Below are 22,584 nucleotides of genomic sequence, written 5' to 3'. Positions count from 1 at the left end.
CTTCTGATTCTACCTCACATGGAGGGGCACATGAACTGAGGAAGCAACAACTTAGTAAGAAGGGTTTCAAGCAAAAGTTCTGAGTGAAAACAGAGATGCAGGAAGATAGCCAAGTCAGCTGTCACTCAAAGGTATTGCTCAACAATCCACAGAAGACAAAACCCAGGGCATTTAAATCAAGGATCTGGTAAAGACATGATGTTAGAGAATGAGAATCATTCATCCAAAGGCTGGAGTAAAATAGTTCTCTTTGCAGGTGCCCACTCAAACCATAAGGATGCATGCTCTGAGAAGTGTGAAGTGTATCTAACAAAAGACAACATTGCAAGGGGTTTTAGTGTTATGTGGGTGGGTGGTTGGAAGAGGTTGGACAGCTTCAAGCTACGTGTGGTTCTATGATGTAAAGACCCACAAGACTCAGCAGAAGCAAAATAAACTCTGGAGGAGTATATTTTTGAACCATCTCTAAAATAATTTTAATGAAATTCTAATAAATAAAAATCCATATTCTAAAAACAGAAACCAAAATAAGATAAGATATCAAAACAAAAAAGAAGTAAACCACAGACTTTACGAGTAAGAATTAGGCAAGGGAGCATGTGGTGGTTGAAAGAGAATAGTTCTCATAGACTCATATATTTGAGTGCTTAGTGCCCAGTTGGTGGAACTGTTTGGGAAGGATTAGGATTACTCTGTTGGAAGAGATGTGTCTATGGGCTATGTTGGGGGAGATCTGATTGTGTTGACTGCCCCAAGTCTGCCAATGGAGTCCAAAATCAGTTCAGAGAGCAGACAGCAGAGATCATGTTTTGGTCACTCTGTGGATCTCTCATGTTTATTCCCTAATATTTATTCCCGAGTTTTATTTTTAATAAACAATAAAGGAATCTCAACAGGGGTCAGGTTTTCAGTTTTCAAAAGCCCATACTGTTTCTGGTTAGCTCTCCCCTTGCAGATAAGGATATAGGCTCTCAGATACTGTTCCAGTGCCATGCCTGTCTGCTGCCATGATGGCCATGGACTCTAAGCTCCAATAAACTCTTTCTTTATAGATTACTTTAGTCATGGTGTTTTGTCACAGAAATTGCAAAGTAACTAAGACAGAGGGTACACAACAAATATATGAACAAAAGAAATTAAATATATGAGAAAAATATTAAATAACTAAGAAAATGTCTAGATTTGAGAAAAATAAATCTAAAAATATACTTAGAATTGTAATTTCCAAAGATCGTTTTAATTTTGGATTAGATAAAGGTGAAAAAATTACCAACTAAGGCATAAATGTAAATAAATTAACCAGAATCATAGTCTAGCAGGTAGGGAAGTTGTACAGAGCATGTCGGGATGGGGATGACTGTGAAGGATAAGGTTAGAAGTCTAGCATTAATCTTCTCAGAACTACAAAATGAGAAGGGAGCAAGAGGTACTATCTGAAGAAAAATAGGGGTTGAAATATTCTAGAAGTGATGAAGTACAGAGATAATTAAATTCAAGATAAATGTGAAGAAGTCCACATACTTCACCTTGAAGCTGAAGAACACCAAAGGCAAGAGATTTTCAAACCAATTAGAGAGGACTGTCAGGTTACTTTCAAAGAAAGATGGAAGCAGTAGATCTCAAAAGCAACAATGGAAACAAGGGCTCAAAAGAATAGCACAGCAGCCTCAAGATGCTGATAGGCAGTAACTGTCAATTCAGAAAAATACCCAGCAGAAATATTCTTTAAGGTAGGCACATTCCAAGAAGACCCATGCCAAAAAGAACACTTTAAAGTTAAGACAAAGTAGTGCTAGATGTAAATGACACATATAAATAAAATTGGAGGAAAAGGAACTACATAAAACAATATACATGGCATTTTATGAAATTTAATGTATTTAGGAATCTTAAAAATTATAATTAAGATGAACATTAGTGACAATGTAAATATATAAGACAGAAAGAGGGTATTTGGACTTAAAAGTAACCTAAAGAGCAAGGTAAAGACACCAACTTATTTATACCTCTCATATATAAAACCTGTGTAAGCCCAAATCAGACCAAATCCTGGCTTAGAAAGAAGAGTTGAGCTTAGAACCCCACTCTTAGACATGGAGCTATTGGCACTTGTTAGCTGCTGGGAAAGGAAGAATCAGTTTTCTCTAAGAATGTAGCTACTGACTGGTAAATCAATCACGATCCAATGTAAGACCACACAGCTAAGAGTATTTTGGGGGTACAATTGGTCTTGAAGGAACTGATAAAAAGGACATAAAGGTGGTGGATATGGAAAGGCAGTGGATGTAAGGCGGCTTTGAGAAATGAGCATCACTAAGATATGTTATAGGAAACTCAAAACTCTCAAAGAACTAACACAAAAATGGAAAAAAGAATACCGAGCTTCTAGTTTTAAAATAAGAAATAATTGGAGGAGAAAAAAAGAATTTTAAAGAAGACAGAGTAAGTAATATAAAATGTCTGTGGGGCACATAGAAAATACCACACTGAGAAGGCGAGATAGGCCCAGATGTTTGTGTAAGTGCCCTAAATGTCCCATGTCACAGTAAAAGATCATCTAACTATGCATCATTTATGAGACACATATAAACATAAGGATGTTTTCAATGGGAAAGTGAAAGTAAAAGAAGAAAGATATCTACTGTGAATCTTAGTGTATAATTAAAGGAAGAACTACATCCAAAAAAAACACGTGTAATGCTAGATCTTCTAAGTGTCTGTTAACTTACAGGAGCGGGATTACAAACTTGGAGCCACAAGCCTGAGCTTTTATTTCTCTGCCATTTCTCTGCAGGTCTCATTTGTGACTCAAAGCTGTCAACACTGCTTCAGAGCAATCAAAGCCATGGGTGGCGTTTGGAAGGTGATAATTAATTCTGCTGGTGTATTTACAATATTTTTTTTCTGTCAAAACAGAGTTATCCCATTTAATTGTTCAATTAGATAAACTGGAATCAATATGTAATTGCTTAAAGACAGCATGGTGTGCTAAGAGGGGCTCTGAAAGCCACTTTCTCTGGGGTAGAATTCAATATTCCTGTTCGGTTCACTTGTTAGAAATGATTTCTATGATCTTTTTACTTAATGCTATTTCGCTGGAGTTGTAATACAACATTACACACAAATCCTACACATATAAAGGATAGAGTACTGTCCAATTCTTAACTTCCATTAAAAATGCCTAGGCACTTTCAGCAGAGGATTTCTCTAGAAGTTCAACACATATAAGGTGAATAAGTGGTTTGAATGAATGGCAGAGAATTCTGAATCTACTGTGAGCAACAACATTCAGAACTGTAATGGGGGTTGAATTTTTGTGAGATGTGTAAAAGAAAAGAAGCCATTAAAAAATGGATGTTGTTAAGAAATCCATTTCTTCACCCTCTCACCCACACCAATCACTCAAGAGTCCCTGGTAAGAACTACACAGGCTTACAACCACTTTGAGACTTGTACATGTTTTTGAGATGTAGATATTGGATGACTGGATAGGAAACTCACTGGTACAACTTAACACCAGTTTGATGGTTTATAATAAACAAATTCATGCATTGGGACAATCACAAGCTGTGTTGCTAAGTGATTAACAGTAAATGGAAGAATGCAATTTTAAGAATTTCAGGATCCTGTCCACCCATGTAAGTTGAAGAACATATAGAATGTTACAGTAAATTAAAAGATATCCTATATATAATTTATTGTTAGAAGACACTACAAATTTTGCATTTATTATTTGAATTGTCAGGAAGGAATTCTGATAAAGACACAGTCTGGATGCATAAATTGATCATTACTGTGAGCCGAACATTGATCTCCTGGTATAATACAGCCCAAATCATTTCTGTCTAGGTGATTGCCTAGAACCCACACATCTCTGGCCATATGCATATGGTTAGCCAGCTAATGTCCAGGCTCTTATGAGCCCAGTGGTTTATTTATTATTAACTAGCCTTCTATTAGTGGTTCTTTTTGTATGTGGACACTACCTCACTTACTACAGGCCTGACAATGAAGTAACAGAACCAGGTAGGTGTGCAGAGACACTAGGATTTGTAGCTGGGATTTGATTTTATTTTATTGGAGAAGTCAGCAAAACATGGAAATGCCTTCCTGGAAGGGAGAAGTTTACACTCATAGATCTGAAGAACAGGAGACACAGCTCAGCACATGGTCACCTGGGGAGGGACCCAAGTCAATGAGGGACACAAAGGACCAGGACAACACGAGGCACAGAGCATGTGTCGGCAGTTTTGTGGGCAGGAGTTGGCAGACTGCAGGACATGCTGAGAGAGCAGGGGAAAGGCCTGGTACAGTGTAAGCAGATTCTGGGGTTTGGGTTTTTTGTTTTTTTTTTGTTTTTTTTTTTTTTTTTGTTTTGTTTTTTCTGACCCTGGCCCTGGCATGAGGCAGAGGAATACTGAATTGGTGTGTAAGAGCTCTGAGTTAGTTGGCTTGTATATCACAGGGGGCCTCATGGTGGAGTCATTTATGGCAGCCAACTGTAGAGTTGCTGTGAGATTAAGAACTTCCAAATACTAGGGCATCAAGAGTACAGAAATAAGAAAATGCTGTCATTGCACTGCTGTTAGTAAATTGAATAATCTATGAATTATAACTCACCCGAACTAGTAAGAGTTTAGTGTAGATATATCCTATTGCATTGCCTTTAGCAGTATGTTGGCAGTTCAACTTCCTCCAAACAAAATTCTTATGAAGATAAGAAGAAAACAGAGAGACTAACACACCCGACCATTTATTAGGAAGCTTCTTAAAGAAATAAAAGAGGGGTCTTGAGTGAGGGTTCAGCAATTAAAAGCCTGTACTGCTCTTGCAGACGACCTGAGTTTGGCTTCTGGCATCTGCATCTGGCAGCTCACAAATGCCTATAACAACAGCCCCTGTGAGATCCGAAGCCTCTGGCCTCCTGGGGTACCTTCCTATTGTCCACCCACTGCCTCTACATAACTAAAAATAAAATAAATCCTTAAAATAGAAAGCAAATAGAAAGACAGTATTTGTGTACTGGTGGGCTCTTTCACAGTTGGTAGACACATCCTTCTCACTAGGGGAAATATGGGCAGTGCTTCATTGGTAATTTGGGAAGGGAAGGGAAAGGTTTGAGGTTTTCAGGCAAAAACATACAGGGTTTTGGTGCAGTCATTTACTTTTCTCTTTTAAAGTATTATATTTTAAAGGAACAGTTCCCTTAAACAACTTTAAAGGAAAACTCAACTGATTTTCCCCTACAAGGGCATTTAAAAAGCAATTTCCCACTCAAATGATTTAAGGAACAGCATCTAGTGATAAGAAGCATAGGAACCACAAAACGTTCGCTTCCAGGTTTGTCCTGCAAAGTCATCTTCTACCCTGCCCATCACTAGCGTGGAAGGGTTGGGTCAGGTGATCTGAAGTTGTTGTCTAACTACATTCCAGCACACATTCTGATGCCCATTTGCACTCCCTACACACACACACTGTAGGACTTTCTGACTGGAGCTATGGCATGGTTTGGGATGGTGCTTTCCCAGCATAAGTTGGCTCTCCAGCATTCAACAACTTGACAAAGAGGTACACACTTTTAATCCCAGAACTCAGGAAGTAGAAACCAGGCCACCAGAATTTCAAGGTCCTCCTCAGCTATACAGCACCTCAGGAGTTTGAGGCTAGCCTGTGCTACATGAGATCCTTTCGAGGAAAACAAATGATCCTACAGAGAAAAAATGTTTATGGAAGGCCATAAGGTAGGCTTGATTGCAGAAGTCAATTTATTTAGCCTTACTCACTAGGCATACCATTCATTTCCAGAGCAAAAAAGACCTTTGTTTTATATATAAATGCATACTGAAAGGACATATAAAGAACTTGGAAGTATAATGGGTAAGCATGTGGTTAAATCCATTTAGTTTGTAACCTCATGCTTCATTAACCAAGTACATGCTTCCCACCAATGTTTCTCATGGGGAAGATACAAACATGTCCTCTCTCTGTACAAAGATAGATCATACCTTGGAGGTGTCATCACCCTCATCTTCATGCACTGAGCTGGAAGGTGAAGGGGTTGCAGACTTGCTCCCAGGGGGAGAAGGGGAGTTGTGAGGCACGTTGCTTCCTCCCATGTTCAAACCCAACTGTGCGCTCAACTGGGACTGGTTGATGGTAGTCAGCTGGCCATGTTGCATCATGCTTGCCTGCTGTCTGATATCTGTAGGCTGGCCTCTCGGCCTCATGGCTGCCATCTGAGGATGGGAGCCGTACTGAGCTCCTTCAGTATTCCCCATATCTTGCATCTAAAATAAATGAACAAATAGACACACTTTCAGAAACATGCTTCTTGAAATATTCTTATATTTTTATTTTTAAATTTTGACTTTTTGACAAAGGATCTCACTATGCAAGCCCAGGCCAGCTTGGAATTCATGATCCTCCTGCTTCAGTATCTTGAGTGCTAAGGTTAGAGGTACATGCTATCATGCTCAGCTAAAATTTTTTCTTTAATCTGTAGATGGAAAGATGTCCCATTAAGTTGTATCCACACTAATCTTCTCTGTAATATAATATTCTAAGTTATACATTACCCCAAGGAATACCAAAAGATAGATCATGGATATAGTTCAGTGGTAGAGGTCTGGACTGGCATGGGCAAGGCCCTGGGTTTTAATCTCATCACTACAACCAACCAGCCAAAACCAGACTTTGATAATTTGCTCAACATTGAATTTCATCTACCAAGACCAACTCAGTGTACTTATATTTTTGTTCTGATAAGTAGACATCTTATTAATTTATGCATTATAACATTGTATATATTTATGTGATGAAAATGTCAACATGCTGGTGCTATTAGAATGCCATCCAAATTACAAAATCATTAGGGATTTTAGCCTAACAGCCATCCATTAAACCCTGTGTTTTAATTTTGATCATTTAAGGAGGCTTTAGGAGTCAATAAGACAATGAGTGTTCTTAGCTTAAATATTTTAAAAATTTTTTGAGAATTTCATACAAGAGTATATTGTATTTACATCATTTCTACTCCTCCTTTTCCCAACTTTTCTCATCTCCCATTCTGTATCTAATATCTATATCTATATCTATCTATCTATCTATCTATCTATCTATCTATCTATCTATCTATCTATCTATCTGCTCATAAAGCCTGCTTAGTCCATTTAGTGTTGCTTTTATATATTTAGGACTGACCAGTGGGGATTGGATAACCTATCAAGGAGGTTGTCCCTTAAGAAACCACTATTGCAACTCTTCATCTAGGATTGGGCCTTGTTAATTTCCTTAATCTTTCTTGGCATGTCTAATTCTGTGACCATCATTCTTGTCTTGTTTCCACAACCAACGATATTGTTGAAATATCAGGGGTACAGTATCCGTGTCATGTCTACAAGACATTCTCTCTCTGCAGGTGCCCTGGTTTAGTTTAATCCTTTATTGAATAGCCAGAATGCTCTCCCAACTACTGTTCTCAGAATGCGTATAGACAGTCATTAACCAATTGACTGACTATTGCAGTGACTTGACGGCACAGACAGATTTGAAAGCAAGGCTCTAAAATTGCAAGGTCTCCATATTAATCCATTATGTTATCTGGGTCACTGCTTTCCAGCCTTAACGAGACTCATTCTTGTAATTCAAGCAATGACTTTCATCTCGGCAGGATTAAAATTAAACGCATTGGGGGATGAAGCACTTAACGTTATCTGGGGGTCAAACACATTGTGTAAGAGGGGTGTGATGGATTTCACTGAACATTTCTCTAGCAGTTCCAAACCTAAGGCAGAGGACCTAGTGCTTCTTGGTGTGGCTTGTTGAGTTCCCTGTTAGATGGTGCTCAAGACAAGAAAACAAGAGGGAAGATGATGGACAATGTGCAGTGAAGGACCAGATAGCTAAAAATACACATGGAACTAAAAATCTAATTAATGCTATCTGCTGTTGCATAACAAAAATATTCCACATAGACAAGAGGCTTAGTAATTACCCATTTAAAATGTTATTATGACCTGGAAAAACATGTGAGGGCAGGCTAAGGAACCCCATCCTGGCCTTTATTTTTGTTTCTTTTGTATAGCAGCAAAATTATTTTCCATCAGAATGCACAAGTTATTTCACAACACTCATTAGATCCAGCTCAACACAGAATGTGGCTGTGCAGGTCTGGAGCCTGTGTTCTTGCTTCCTGACAGGCCTCTCATTGGGTCACTTCATCCTGCTGGCTGTTCCCCTGCTCCTGGGCAAGGCCCACTCCCAGCCCTGAGTCGCTGCACTTCGGCTTCTTTTTGGTGGAGCTTAGGTTCCATCGTTCCACAAGTTTCCCAACTTCCTAGTCTGAACCAACATTTTTTTTTCCAAAAACACAAACTGTATTGTTGTAATCCTTTAAATGTAGTCTCAGAATTCATGAAGCCAACCCACTGAACAGTTATAGGAGAGACACAGCTTCACAGACATTCTGATGTGAAAAATCAGACCAGGCTTTTAAAAGAAGAGGGAACATAAACTCTTTTTTTTCTTTAAGGATTACTCTCAAGTGTATTGAACATCTATGCATCTTAGTATTTAGAACCGCTTTAATTATGGGCATGTGGCTTCCTGTGAATGAACACTGCCCTATGGTAAACCCTACTCTCCCAATCCCACATCAGGTAAAGCACTGGGTTTACATTCAGACTTGGGTATCTAGAGAACATGTTTCTTAGCTCTGTGAATTACAAGTATTTGCCAGCAGAGTCAGACATTAACTAAATCATCTCTCTAACAATATGGAACAACTTGATATCTCGAGTTTGTCTTTCCATGCATCTCTGGTTTCAAAGCACACACATGTGTAGCACGGTTTGAGCCCATTTGAACTCATCTGCACAGAACTCTGGTAGTTTTAACCTGGTGTTATCAGATTATGGTTTCTAAAAGGATCTTCACACAGAGCCTCTGGATTTGTGGAAATAATGTGTTCCTTATAGAGGTTTAATCTCCTTATAAGTACCAATTTCTTCTACTGTTTTGCAAAATAGTTGTTTTTGTTCTCATTTGTGTTTTGTTCTGTAACATGTGTTTTTGTGGGTCTATATTCCTGCTCCTGCATTAAAGAGGAAGTAGCCTTGGCTACAGTGGAGCAAAGGGTCATTTGGGTAAGGATGATGAGATAAATAGATAAATAGATGGTCAAGGATGATGAGATAGACAGCAACAACCTCTTTTCTGGGGTTTTATCCAGCAATGTTAGGTTAGGCAGACAGAAGTGTTGTCACTGCACCAGGAGACAGTAGCCTGATGTGAAGGGTGGTGAGCTTAGGCAAGAGATCATCATTGACCCTGCAGGCCCCACATGCTCAAACACACAATTGAATCCCAGCACCATGCTGACATTCCTGATCTGTGGGAAGTATATGAGTGTTACTTTGCTCTCCTGGGAGCCAGTGTTAATTACTAATGATTAATATGGGTGGGGGATTAAAGTGGATGGATTCTAGTTATTGAAAATAATAATTATTAAAATCACACAAATAAACAAATGCTTTCATTACCAGTTTCCTCCTGAAAAGCATTGGTTGCTTGTTATTCCTTAATGTCAAATACAAAATTTGGAATAGCCAGATAGCATTTTTATTTTATTTTATTTTGTTTTGTTTTATTTTATTTTTTAGCATTTTTGTCATCAATCATACTTTAAGTTCACAGTGAACAATTCAGTATAGTCACACTTAGTAGTGACAATTTTTTTCCATGTTCTCTTCTTGTTCCTCCTTTAAAAAACATTGGATGATGATTAGAACTGGAGAAAACATCAGCGCCAACAGGCAGTGCTCTGAGGTGACTGGGAGAGCAAGAAGGGAAGGGGCTTCAGTCTTTGATTACAGTGCAACTTCCTAGCATAGGGTGTTTAATGTGACTGTCTCTGCTGAGTTTTTATCACTAGGGCTATCTTTTGTATGCTGTTAAATGTAATTTTAACTGATACACCCTAACTGGCTATAGACATAAGTAATTTATTTTCTTCAGCACTGTGAAGAATCCAGCACAAACCTTGTCACATAGCAGGTATTCATCACATTTCCTGAACTGGAGTGAAGAGATGTTTTGGTCAGGTACAGATGGCACTGATGGACCTGGCTCCGCCGACATGGCAGAGCACATTTCAATCACTTGGGGATTTCATTTGCTAAGGCCCAGTGCTGAAATGAATTAGAGGTAATGTCTAAGGCATGTAACTCTCACTTTCTTTTTTTCAAGATTAGAAAACTATTTTTTTTCTTGGCTAAAAGTACTATATATCATTAGCTTTATAACTTCCTATTTATTTCATCATTTGGGAAAAACACTTGATCTGAGGATCGGTTGGATTTCATTCTTTTGTAAACTTGATCAGTTTCTTTAAATTTTCCTACTTGCTGTTGTACAACAATATTTTCTATACTTCTGGGAGTAAAAATGCCAATTAAAATAATGGAGGAAGGCTAGAATGATGAAGAGGAATTTCATGTGTATTCTTACAAAGCCTTTTTCCAATTACTGGAAACCCAATTATGGGATCAAATATGAAAGCCAAGTAGATGCTATCTATTTCCCATGCCTAATGCCCTGTTCTATGATTGACTTCCTGTCTTGTGTGGCACTTTCCTTCTCCTACACCAGAAGAGTTCCAGGTTGAAGATAGTGCTCAAGTGGTAAACACCAGGTGCAATATTTGACACATATTTCAACACTCGTGTATCCTTTGATTTTCTTTGAAAATGGAAAGAAAAACACAGGCCCATATTACCCACTAAGACATTATTTTGGTGTGACTGGAATACCTCTACCCCCAGGAAACCCTTGTAATAGTGCTAGCTGTATAGTGACTAATGGTGTCGAAATTGCACTCTAGAATGACACAGGACGTTGGAGGCTTGCTGTTGGTGTTCAAAGCTGTATGTGTATCACAATTCAGTCTGCTGTTACCTTGAACATGAACATCCTTCCCAGTCCAATGTGGGAGCCTGGAAAGCTATCATTATCTCTGCCTCTAGCAGACAATCTATAGCGAAACAGTTTGTACACATAAAACTCTAACGACACCTCATCTCTGTGCTCAGATCCAGCTGTTTAAGTGAATGGCAGTTGGTGAGCAGAGCTCAGGAGCAGGGCTAGCCCCGAGGCCATGTCTGCTAATATGGCTCACCAGCTGCTGCATTCTGTGGTCTATGCAGGCAACTCCTGGATTTGTGCCTGATCCAGCAGGAGCAAGAGAACATGAAGAATCTCTGAAGCTCTCATGCTCACCCCTGTCTGTCAACATTTGACACCCTTTGCCATGGAGTACTTTCCCCAAGACCATGAAGAGACCCCGGTGGCTTTTGGCTGTGACAAGTGCTGCTCCCAGCCCCTTTTATGTTCATCACCAAACACATACCATTTATAGCATCTAAAGAAAAGCTTCTGAGGCTTGCTTTGGGTTGTCCACACAGTCCTGCATGATTAATTAGGCTGGAAGGCCAAGCAGTTTTAGTTTTTTTCCCCTAAGGAATGATACACTCTAAGAGTCTACAAGAAGAATGTAAATGTTGATATTATTTAATTCCTCAATTTGATTACATATTTTGCCAAGGATTCAATTAATATGTAAATGTGTATAACAGAACAAATCTGTGGGTAAATTTAATAATCAAATTTTATTTATTATTTTCATAAATATGTTTCCAAGAGAGAGCTTAATTATTTGTTGTCTAAAAAAATTAAATAAATTATCCCAACACGATCTCCTTGTGTGCTCCATTTGCTATTTGTAAATACATAATTTATACAAATATCAGCATTTTGCTATTATGTGTTTGACATGGAATGCCGATATTGTCAAACGAGACAAAAATATCTAAATACTACACAAACTGCTTTTTTAAAGATGAGCAAAAAATGAGTTTTATTTTTTTAAGATTTATTTATTTTTATTTTATGTGCATTGGTGTTTTGTCTTCATGCATATCTATGAAGGTCCCAGATCCCCTGGAATTAGAGCTATACATAGTTGTGGCTGCCATGGGGGTGCTGGGAATTGAACTCCGATCCTCTGGAAGAACAGTCAGTGCTCTTAACCAATGAGCCATCTCTCCTGCCCATAGTTTTAAAGGAGGGGCAGAACATTTTAATGAAAACATTTTTATCTCTGAAGTGTCAAGTTTAGATTAGCATGATTTCAACTCTACAATTTCTAAAACCAAATTTGCTTTTGAGTTTAGTATTTTGAGTTCTTGCTTTTCTTTCACAACACAGTAGGAACTACTAGGGTTCAGATTTCTTTTCAATACCCTCATGTGAAATATATGTAGTTAGGTTGAGTAGATATTGTGAGGAACACAACTCATTAGATGTTCCATCACTGATACACAGAGCTCTCTAGAACCACTGCCTGGGGAAATCTAAACTAACTCAATAAACACAGGTTCATGCTGATGATGTGAGCCTCCCTAAGCTCACCCTACTTCTTTTTCAGCCTAAGTCAACCATTCATGGAAGGGACCCTCATTACTCAAGAGAATTTTGCATGTAAGAGACAAACATCATTGATGAATATTTCATGAAGAACTGAAATGTTTGGCTACTTCTTTTAAATCCTCTCTCCTAAGATGACCCAAATAGCAGACAGTGAAAGGTACAATTACTGGTTGGGAGGAGACCCCAACACTCTCAGTGTCCTCTTTGGGCTCTAGTCTTCTCTCTGGAGTTTGGCTTCTATTTCTCTTACATGGAACAAACATAGAGAGGAGAGTCTTCTTCTACCTCACAGACATAGTCAGATTCCTTGCACAAGCAAGTGAGAGTGCAATCTGATAGGGTTTGTGAACGCCATGTCCTCTTAGGCTCACAGGGCAATATTGAAGGGCCATAGAGCCTTTAGGAAGTGGGCACTAACCACTGAAATAGCTCAGTGGGGGTGAGCCTTTGATGGTGATGCACACTTTCAATTCTTGTCTGCTCTCCCTGTATCCTGGCTGCCACCATGTGAATAAATCTCCAAGGTATGCCTAGCAACTCTGACCCCTGACATGCTTTTCTACTGTGACATGCTATGCCCTCTGAAACTGAGCCAAAGCGAACCTTTCCTCCTAAGGCTGGTGACAGGTGTTTGTCAGAGATGAGAAGAGTAGCTGCCACACAGCCTTACCCCTTTGACTTTTTATTTTTCAGATAGAAGTGGATTGCTGCCATGGAGGCACTGCCCATCCAATCAGGCTGCCTCTGTGTCCAGTCATCTATCTTAGTTCTTACTTGACATTTCTTTTTCCACCTTCGAAATGGGAGGACTTTTCAAATTCTTACTATGCTTACTATGTGGCAGGCATTGGTCTTGGTTCCCAGCAAACTGAAAGTGGCCAACCTGACCGAAAACTTTGCTCTGTGCAGCTTGCTTTCTGGTCTGGGAAACATAATGCAACAGACGAATGTCATGGATGTGATAGAGATGAGTTTCATAATGAAATTAGGAGAGAAGAAAATGGATATTTACCTTTGAGTACCTCACAGTGAGGATTAACTAAGGTAGAAGACTGTTTTCCCAAGATTGAATCTACTTTCCTTGTTGTGGCTCTTGCTGACATTTTATCTTTGTTCTTATCTTTGATGAGTTCTAGCTCAAGGAGAACTGTTGACACAGACCAAGAATCCATGCAGTCAAGAGCTATATCTGTGGGGGCTGTCTCTGGAATAAGTAGGACAGCTTATGGCCATGGCCCCAGCATGCCTCTGTGAGAAAGTACACAGACACAGAGAAGGCTGGGTTTATAGCCTGCTTTCAGCTGCTGCCTGATAAGGCTAAAGGGTACCAGGTTGATAGAGGGCTCAACACAATTGCACTGTATGCAAAGGAATTATGATTCACAGTACATTTTTCTCATCCACAAACCCCAGCCGTACCCTGTCTCCCGTGTAACATCACCATGGCCAGGTGATTATGGGGTATGTCTTTTAACCATTCAGTTGTCAAGTGCTTTTGACTTGGGTTGAAAAAAAAAAAAAACCATTTTTGAATGCATCATGTGGCTACTAATGTGATTAATTAGTAATTGTGTCCCAACATGATTTTTAAACTATTGACAATATCATCAAGCTCAACCAAACTTCAGTAGACTCCAGGGCTCTTCTGCTTAGCACAAATAAGGGAAACATGCCAATTGCAGCAGTGGTTTGCTTTACATCACCAATGAGTGTTTCTCAAAATTCCAATTCATGGCAGGACACAATGGCTCGTGAGTGATTGCTCTATCTCATCTAGAGAATTTGGGGGACTGTGAGATCTACCTTCTGTTTCCAAAACTCGTGAATTAGCAGTTTGTACAAAATCGTATCATTCTGGCAACAAGAATCGAGAAATCTGCTCTTGGTATTCCTGTGATTAGTCATGAAGCTGTTCTTTTGTGCATCTCGTGCCGTTTGTATATATATCACAGGGTGGGCAGCACTTTGCTCACAAGTGTTCCCTTGTATCAAGCACATCCCACAATGCTCATGTCTGTTCATATCTTCTTAACTTTAAATGCACAGAAACAGGGTAGAATAATGGTGTCTTAACTTCAGGATACTTTAGAGGACTGTGGCACTGAAACATAAAGAACAGCCCACAAGTACAAGTGATGAGGAATTGGGAAGTCCTCTAAGGCACTGCTCTGTGAGTGGTGGCTTAATGACCAGAACTGGACCTGCATGTTCATGGCAGCCTGCACCAGCCACCACAACACTCCACACTATAATTAGGCCCTATTAACTTGTGTTCTAATCCTTTCCACTGGAATGTTGATGGGATGCTGGTAGAAATGGAGATATGAGTGGCATGCCCACCTCTTCACATCAATTCAGAATGGGGACACTGAGGTTCATCTGGAATCTCTTAAATCACTGGCAACACACCCAGCACCCAGTCAAAAGCACACTCCAGGAAGCAGAATTAACATTCTGCTTGCATAAAAGAGCTTCCTGGGCAATTTTTGTATGTTTCCAGCTTATTAGAAATTTGAAGAAAAGTACAGCTTTAAATTAGACTTTTATTATGGAACTCATCCAATAATCCTTTTAATAATATATTATAAAACATTAAAATAGCATGAAACCCAGATAGGAAAAGGCTAGAAATCCTGTCCTGTAGAGCATGGTATTAATAACTTGGGAAAATCATAATTCATTCAGTTCCTTTAAAGTGTCTGACTTTGTAAGTGACCTTAAGCTCCTTTAAAACAATTATATTTCAAATATTTGTCTGCCAAAATTTTATAGCTTGTTAGATAATTGTATGAACATAGTTATGTACAGTCTCTATATTTCTTGGTATACCTGATTTAGTTGATATTAACATTCCTCACTCATTTGTGCTTTTACATACTTTGAGTCATATAGAGTCAAGATCTCAAAACCAATCATAAAAACTACTGACTGCTATTCAAGCTAACATAATAACCCTTTCTTTAAAACAACTGCCAATAAATTTCATTATGAGAAGTTATTAAAAGGGTTAAAAACCTATTAAATGTCAAAGAATTTGCTTGACTCAAACTTCTAATAAAGAAAAGAGAATAGGCTTTCTTTCTGAATTATTTAAATCTTTACTGACTGTGCATTGAGCCATGAAATTAGAAAAGTGTTATTAGAAATGTTCACTGGTTTTTATAAAAGTTGGAGCACAGAATGTATCAAGTCATATTTTTTAACAAGACTAGTTAGAGCAGAGAGTTCCTAATCCTAAATACACGGTTCTCCTGATAGGAAGGTCATAATTAAAACTCTATCCTGTAAAATAGCGATAATAAAATTAGGACTAGAAAAGCTCACATGTTCATTTAGAATAGGTGAGATACATGCTTTAATTTTAATTTGCACAAATAGCTGCTTATTTAAAAAAATTCTTTCATGTCCAGTAAAGAGACCCTCTCAATTAATGATTAGGTTTTAATAGTGGCTAATTTTAAACTAGTGTTAGTTTGAATTAATCATCCTTTATAGGTTTATCACTTACCAAAGGCACACTGAAATTGGAGGCCTATGATCTAAAGAGTTAAAAAATCATAATGACTAATCTTGTATGGCAGGTTTAAAAAGTAAATATGGTCTTGAGACAGTTTTTGCCATGTAGCTCTCACTGGCTTAGAACACACCCACCTAGACCAGGCTAACTCACAGAGATTCACCTTTCTCTGCCTCAGGAGTGCTGGAATTAAAGGTATGTGCCATGGTGGCTGGCCCAAAGACAAGTATTAGTATCACAACAAACATATCTATTCTTGATTCTCAGAAAACAATACTTACCACATACAATGTAAAATGGTTTTAAAAATCTAAAACAGCAAGTAGTTTTCTATTATCTGCTTCCTTGTTGCCATATCTTCAGCCTGAAGTAGTTATGGTTCCAAGGTGTTTTATAAATACTAAAATTTATAAATATTAAAAAATACTCATAGATATTCATTACATGCCACGCATAGTACTCAATGTTGAGGTGCACCACACTATTGAACCCTGTAACACCCAGGGAGATTATCCCCAGCATTAGTGGTACAGTACCAAGGAAGTCCAAAGACACAGAGGCAATTCTGCAGCCCTGCAGTGAGTGAAATTAGCCCCAGCCTGTATTTCCAAGCTTGATCATAACCATGACACATGAACTCGGTACCTAGAATTTGATCTCAAGGTCACATGTTCTTGTAACAAAAGATGGCTGGAAGGCCTTGCCAATGAGGTACAACTAGAACTCAGGGCTACTGAATTTAATGCACTGATTCCTTGGGTAGGAGCCACTCCTTAAATTTGGTTTCCTAAAAACTCTCTGCCTGGTACTAAAGGAGACCCTGGAAAAATAAAGGCATATAGGAAGAATCCTGTATTCAAGGATTTCCCAGGCAGCCAAAGATGTATATCTGAGAGATTCACTGCTGTGATCAAAAGTATGCCACAATAGAAGTGAGGGGAGCTCTGATCTGGCCATGAGAGAAGTGCAGAAAACATTTCTCCAGCAGGGAAACTGCACCGTGGTAAGACCCCACTAAACAACCTCTAAAATTAAGAACAAACACTGTTTTATGTAGGAGGACACAGGCAGACAGAACAGGGAGAATTTAACCTATACGTATCCATTTTCTCAGGTATCTCAGGAGGATACCTGAGAAAGGAACAGGGAGAATTTAGCCTATATATGTGGATGATCGCATTTTCAGAAAAACAGTGTTGTCTATGAAAATGTGAAATGTGGTTTTTAAGTAAAGGAGGAGTACCATTTTTAAAAGTTCAATGTGTAATGAAACCATTTATAAAAAATGTGATTCAGAGCTGTCAAGTAGGGAATTGCTTGTAACTGTCAAGTGTCACACCTTTGAAGTCTTTGGTATACCTCCTCTATACACTAATAGCTGATGCTAACTTTAACAGGAGGGCATTTACTAGTTCCTAAATTGAGACTATATGTTCAAAAATGATTCAGTCTTTAAAAATATGTAACTGGATCTTAGAAACAGTTGTCATCAAAGAAACCCTGATTATGTTTACAACACACATTCTATTCGCTAAAAATGTACCACACACATTATGCTTTTATAGACTGTCTGACCCAACCATTTCAATAAAAATCTTTTCATTTTTATTTACCATTTATTTTTATTCTTTTAAATTTATTTTTATGTGTATGGATATTTTGCCTGAATGTATATTTGTTTGCACATGCCTGTCTAGTACTCAAAGAGGCCAGCAGAAGATGTCAAATTCCCCAGGACTGGAATAACAGATAGTTAGTTGTGAGCTGCCATGTGGGTGCTGAGAATTGAAACCAGGTCCTTTGGGAAAACAGTCAGTGCTCCTAACCATACAGCCATCTCTTCACCCCTCAAACCCTTTATAGTTTGGCTTCCCTGAGACTCATGTCATCCTGTAATTACTCAGTAAAGTATGTCATCAAGGTAAAATTCAAGCAAAGCACTATGTAAAAGAAAAGTGGAGTGTTCCAGCCTTGATGTGGCCCCATTTCTCTCCTAGATTCTTTATGAAGCTTTTTGGCCACTCTGGAACACAGGAAAAGGAGCATTTGAACCACATCTCTTGTCAGTGTATTGCTTGCTTAGAAGAGATTCACTTTCTCCATATCAGTAAAGACTAAATACATGCTTCCTAGGCTTATGCCACATGAGGTTAATGTTTGAATAGAACAGGTCTCCAACATGGGGATGGGCCTAGGCCCTATCCCAAAGATTATGACAGACTATGAAGACCCCCTATGGAAGGCCTCACCCTCCCTGGGGGGCAGAAACAGTATGGGATAGGTAGGGTGTTAGTTGGGGGTGGGGGGGGAGGCTGCAGTGGAGGAGAGGAGGGAGAGGGAACTGGGATTGACATGTAAAACAATCTTGTTTCTAATTCAAATAAAAAATTTTAAAAAAAGAAAAAAGAGCAGGTCTCCAGTTCCTCATGAGTTGGGGCTTGCTTGACAACTAAAGGAACTTTTGCACAGTGATTGGATCTGGAGGTCTGAGACCTAGTCCATGGATTCATTATATTATGGCATTATCAGGATCTGGTGAAGAAAAGGGGGTGAGGTTAGTGGGAGGAAATTGGTACTACGGGATCATGTTTATGGTGACAGCTTGCCTGGGTTCCTACCTATGATCATTTGACCCTGCTTTCTTGGCCACCATGATGTGATGTGAGCTGCTTTGTCACCCCTGCCCCCATTGTGATGCACTGAAACTGTGAACCAAAGAAAACACCTCCCTCTTTAATTTGTTTTCTCAGGTTGTTTTGGTCACAGTGTTACAAAAGCAAGTGACTCAGCTGATAGTAGGAACTTTTAATAGGGAAGACTTTCTGAACCTATAATATTCAAGTTCAGATGAGTGGACTACAGGTTTAATCATTAGGCACCTTCTCCCTATCTGCTCTTGATAAGGAGGCATTAGTGGAGGAGAGGATAAAGAATTGTTGACCTCAGATGCAGGGAAGGCTATTTAGCATTTCTGCACACCATAAGCTTTCAGAACTGTGTAACAGTTAAACTGGAGGAAGGGATAAAGACAAATGTTAGTTATAAGGGCACAGATGTGGTCCCCAATGCTCCATGGAAGCTAACTCAGAATATGAATGCGCTAAGATTAGTTACCTCTAAGTGTCCATGCATATCAATATCATCTGAAACTATAACTTTAGTAGGCTACCCAAGTCTTCCCAGGAAAAAGGCATCGTCTTCAATGGAATTTGAATTAAATTGAATACCCTAGTACACCTTTAGTTTTTATTGTCTAAAACTGTCTTGACTAACTCTTCCCACTTTTCTGACCCAGCAAATCATCCAATTTCAGATAAAACGATGAAGTTGAGCCATTTTCCTGTATCTTGGAAAAGTTTAAGAGTAAACATGTCATCTCAGTTGTGCTGCAGCTCAGTAGTTATGGTACGTGGAACAGAGCAGATTAACTGCATGAGGATATGCGGACACGTGCTCCCTAGTAAAGTTGTTCTGGGTTTACAGCACTCTAGAGTAAGAAAATGAAAGTGTGTGGGCATGGCAAGAGAGAGGAAACAGGGAAACAGTCAGAGAGGAGTTTGTTTGTCTGGACTCTTAATGGATATTTTAACTTACCAAGGGAAAATACTTTAATTAGGAGTACCATTCAATTAATTTTATTATTTTCCAAAAATTTTAATGATAACAATTACATGTTTTATGACCAAAAGAAACTGTTACCACCCTAGAGAAGGTCTATTTGAGTTTAAATCCACATCATGTACCAACAGAAGGACTTAAACAACAAGATCCCCAACAGTTAAGGACTACTGGACTCAGCCATTCAGAGGACTATAGAGAGGGGACAATCACCAAGTTGTCAGGTCAGCAGTGAAGTCAGCAAGAGCAGAGTCTTAGTCATTGAATAGAATGTTAGTTTAGGTTCTGAATAATTGTTGGACTGATATACTCAATCAGTTCAAAGCCATGGGAATAAAGATAGCAATAATATTTATCATGAAAACTTAATTACAACAAATGAACAGATAGGAAAGAATGCTCTATTGTGTATACCTTTTGAACACATGTCTTCATGCTTTCTGGCCTTTTCAAAAGCATTGTTGTGAGGCAATTTCAACTTAGGTGAATTTTTCCTAAATGATAACCTACCTCCTAAAAACGAAGTCATTGACACAGAATGATCATATATATATATATATATATATATATATATATAATATATATTCGACCATTGTATATAGTGTACATATTTGCCAGGTTTGTTGTTCTTTTATTCCCTTATAATAAAATAATCCAAATGCCAATGTCAAATCGAGGTGCCTTTAAAAAACATTAACTGTATGTTACTGCAAGGCAAGGCATTTCTGGCAAGTTATAAAAAAATATACTTTGCTTATGAGCAATATGTGCTTTAATGACATGGAAATAAGTTCACGGTTCCTTGGTGTTGTATATACATTTTCTGTTTCTAAAGCATATTTAATATCTCTAGCTTAATTATATGACCACTCAATGACAGCTCTAAAAAATAGGAAAAGGTTCAACTGATCAACTGGAGGAAAGGGGAGACACTTAACATTAAAATGGAACTTACTATAAAGTAACAAGAAGGAATACCCACCCAGCAGTTTTTAAAATTAAAGCTATCTGATCATTTATCTGCATTTATATTTATAAAAGCTAGTAGATTTCCAGTACCTATTTATTTTTTGATGGAAAAGAAATGCTTTTGGAAAAGACAAACTCAGAACCTTTTGCAATAGTACATTACATCTCATTACCTCTTTCACAGGCCAGGGGTATTCTAGTTGAAGACAATTTATGCCTATCTCTTACAATGAAACAGTGAGATAATGTATTTTTAATTTATATCCCTTGCTTCTACTACCTTTGGATACTTTTTTTTCTATTGGTGATGCTCAGATCCCAGAACAGACAGGGGACTAATAGAGTGGAATTAAATGATTAAGTCCCTGTTCTTGGGTCTCACCCAAGGGCAACCTTCTTAGAGAGATTTTCTCTAGCCAGATCAACAAAAATCTACTCTTCCCATCTTGGCATGTTTTTGTGGTATAAACACAAACTATACTCATTTCAGACAGGGCTCTGTAACCTTTTAGAAGCATACAACTTCTCAGGGATCCAATTAAAATACAATTGACATGATTCAGAAACTTCAGAGATGGGTCTGGAGTCTACATTTCTAACACACTACAAGATAGAGTCCAAATGACTTTTTTCCCAAGATGTAGCCCTATCTTCTGCCTGCTGGATGAATACTGGATGAATTTAAGTTTGAGTAGTAATACACAGACCAGTGTGATTCTTGACTCCCTTTATGAGCAGTTCATGAACACCTTTGGGAGTTGTCCACTGCTCAGGAATTTCTTGTTAGTCTAAATCATACAGAATTGTCTGCTGAAAATATGGTACAGCAACATGGCTTTTTGGTTGGAGGGTATCAATAGGAAATTATCTCCTTTTGGTACTGACTTATTATTTTATTAATAAAAGGATGAGGGGCTCTTTATCTGGCATGACAGTACATTGCCTAATGTCAGAATTTTTTTCTCTTCAAAATATTTCTAAAGTACTTGAGAGTACTGCTCTGAAGGTTTTATAAAGTTATTTAATATTTCTCAACACTTTCATAACTTCAGAAATAACTGATTGAAACAAAAAAGACTCAATTTGCAGGATACAACCAAAGGAATGCTTAGAGAAAAACTCATTAGACATATCAGAAAATGAGAAACACATAAAATCTGTCACCTAAGCTTTTGCCTCAGGAGTTGGAGAAAGAAGAGCAATTTTACAAGAATAAGCAGAAGAAAACAGTAAAAATCAGAGCAGGAAGCCAGGAGCTGGCCTCAGAATGTGAGGGTAGGGAGAGTCAACAAAGCAAAAGAGGTTCCTTAAGAAATCAGTGAAATTGTCAATGCTCTACATAAGCTAACCAACGATATGGAGAGAAAGCAAACTATGAATACCAGAACCAAAGAGGGCTCACAAAAAGACTAATTAAAGGGAAAATGTGAGTGGCCATTCTTAAAATTTCACGTTTTAAAGGATATACAAAAATGCACTGAAATTTAAAAAACAAATAACAACAAACACAACAGTCACACTAAGGGAAACAGGGAACATAAAGTACCCAATGCCCATCAGACCAAAGGAATCAGTAACCAACAATCTCCCAGAAAGAAGTCACCATTCCCAGAGGTTTTACAAATCGTTTATGGAAGAAATAGCTCAGAGCTCTCATAATATCCTCCCAAATTAGAAGCAAGTGAAAGACTTCATAATTCATTCTTTGAGGACAGAAGAAGAAAAATTACAGACCTGTTTCTCTCATGTTCATAAAAGTAAACTCAATAAAATATTCACATATTTAATCTAACACTATATAAAGTAGTTATCCTCCACAACCAAGAGGGATTTTAAATCTGTAGGAGTAATCAACATTCACATATCTCTCTATGAAATCTAATATATCAGTAAGATCAAAATTACATGTACACATCTGTACAGAAGGAAAAACATGTGGCAAAGCCAAACATTTATTTGTGATTAAAAAAATTCAATAAGAAGAAATTCTCTCAGCT

General features: G+C 38.2%; 1 protein-coding gene across 1 annotated transcript in view; it reads right to left on the bottom strand.

Moving 5' to 3' along the window:
• The window catches only part of Tox (thymocyte selection associated high mobility group box), a 296,617-nt gene that overhangs the window by 42,198 nt on the left and 231,835 nt on the right, over nt 1-22,584 (bottom strand). The window contains exon 4 of the mRNA XM_027398895.2: nt 6,006-6,287. Coding sequence (XP_027254696.1) covers nt 6,006-6,287 — 282 coding nt within the window. The remainder of the gene's footprint in view (nt 1-6,005; nt 6,288-22,584) is intronic.

This window comes from Cricetulus griseus, chromosome 2 (assembly GCF_003668045.3).
Source record: "Cricetulus griseus strain 17A/GY chromosome 2, alternate assembly CriGri-PICRH-1.0, whole genome shotgun sequence".
Classification (NCBI taxonomy): Eukaryota; Metazoa; Chordata; class Mammalia; order Rodentia; family Cricetidae; genus Cricetulus; species Cricetulus griseus.
The sequence above is the reverse complement of the archived record's forward strand: the minus strand, read 5'-3'. Positions and strand labels throughout refer to the sequence as shown.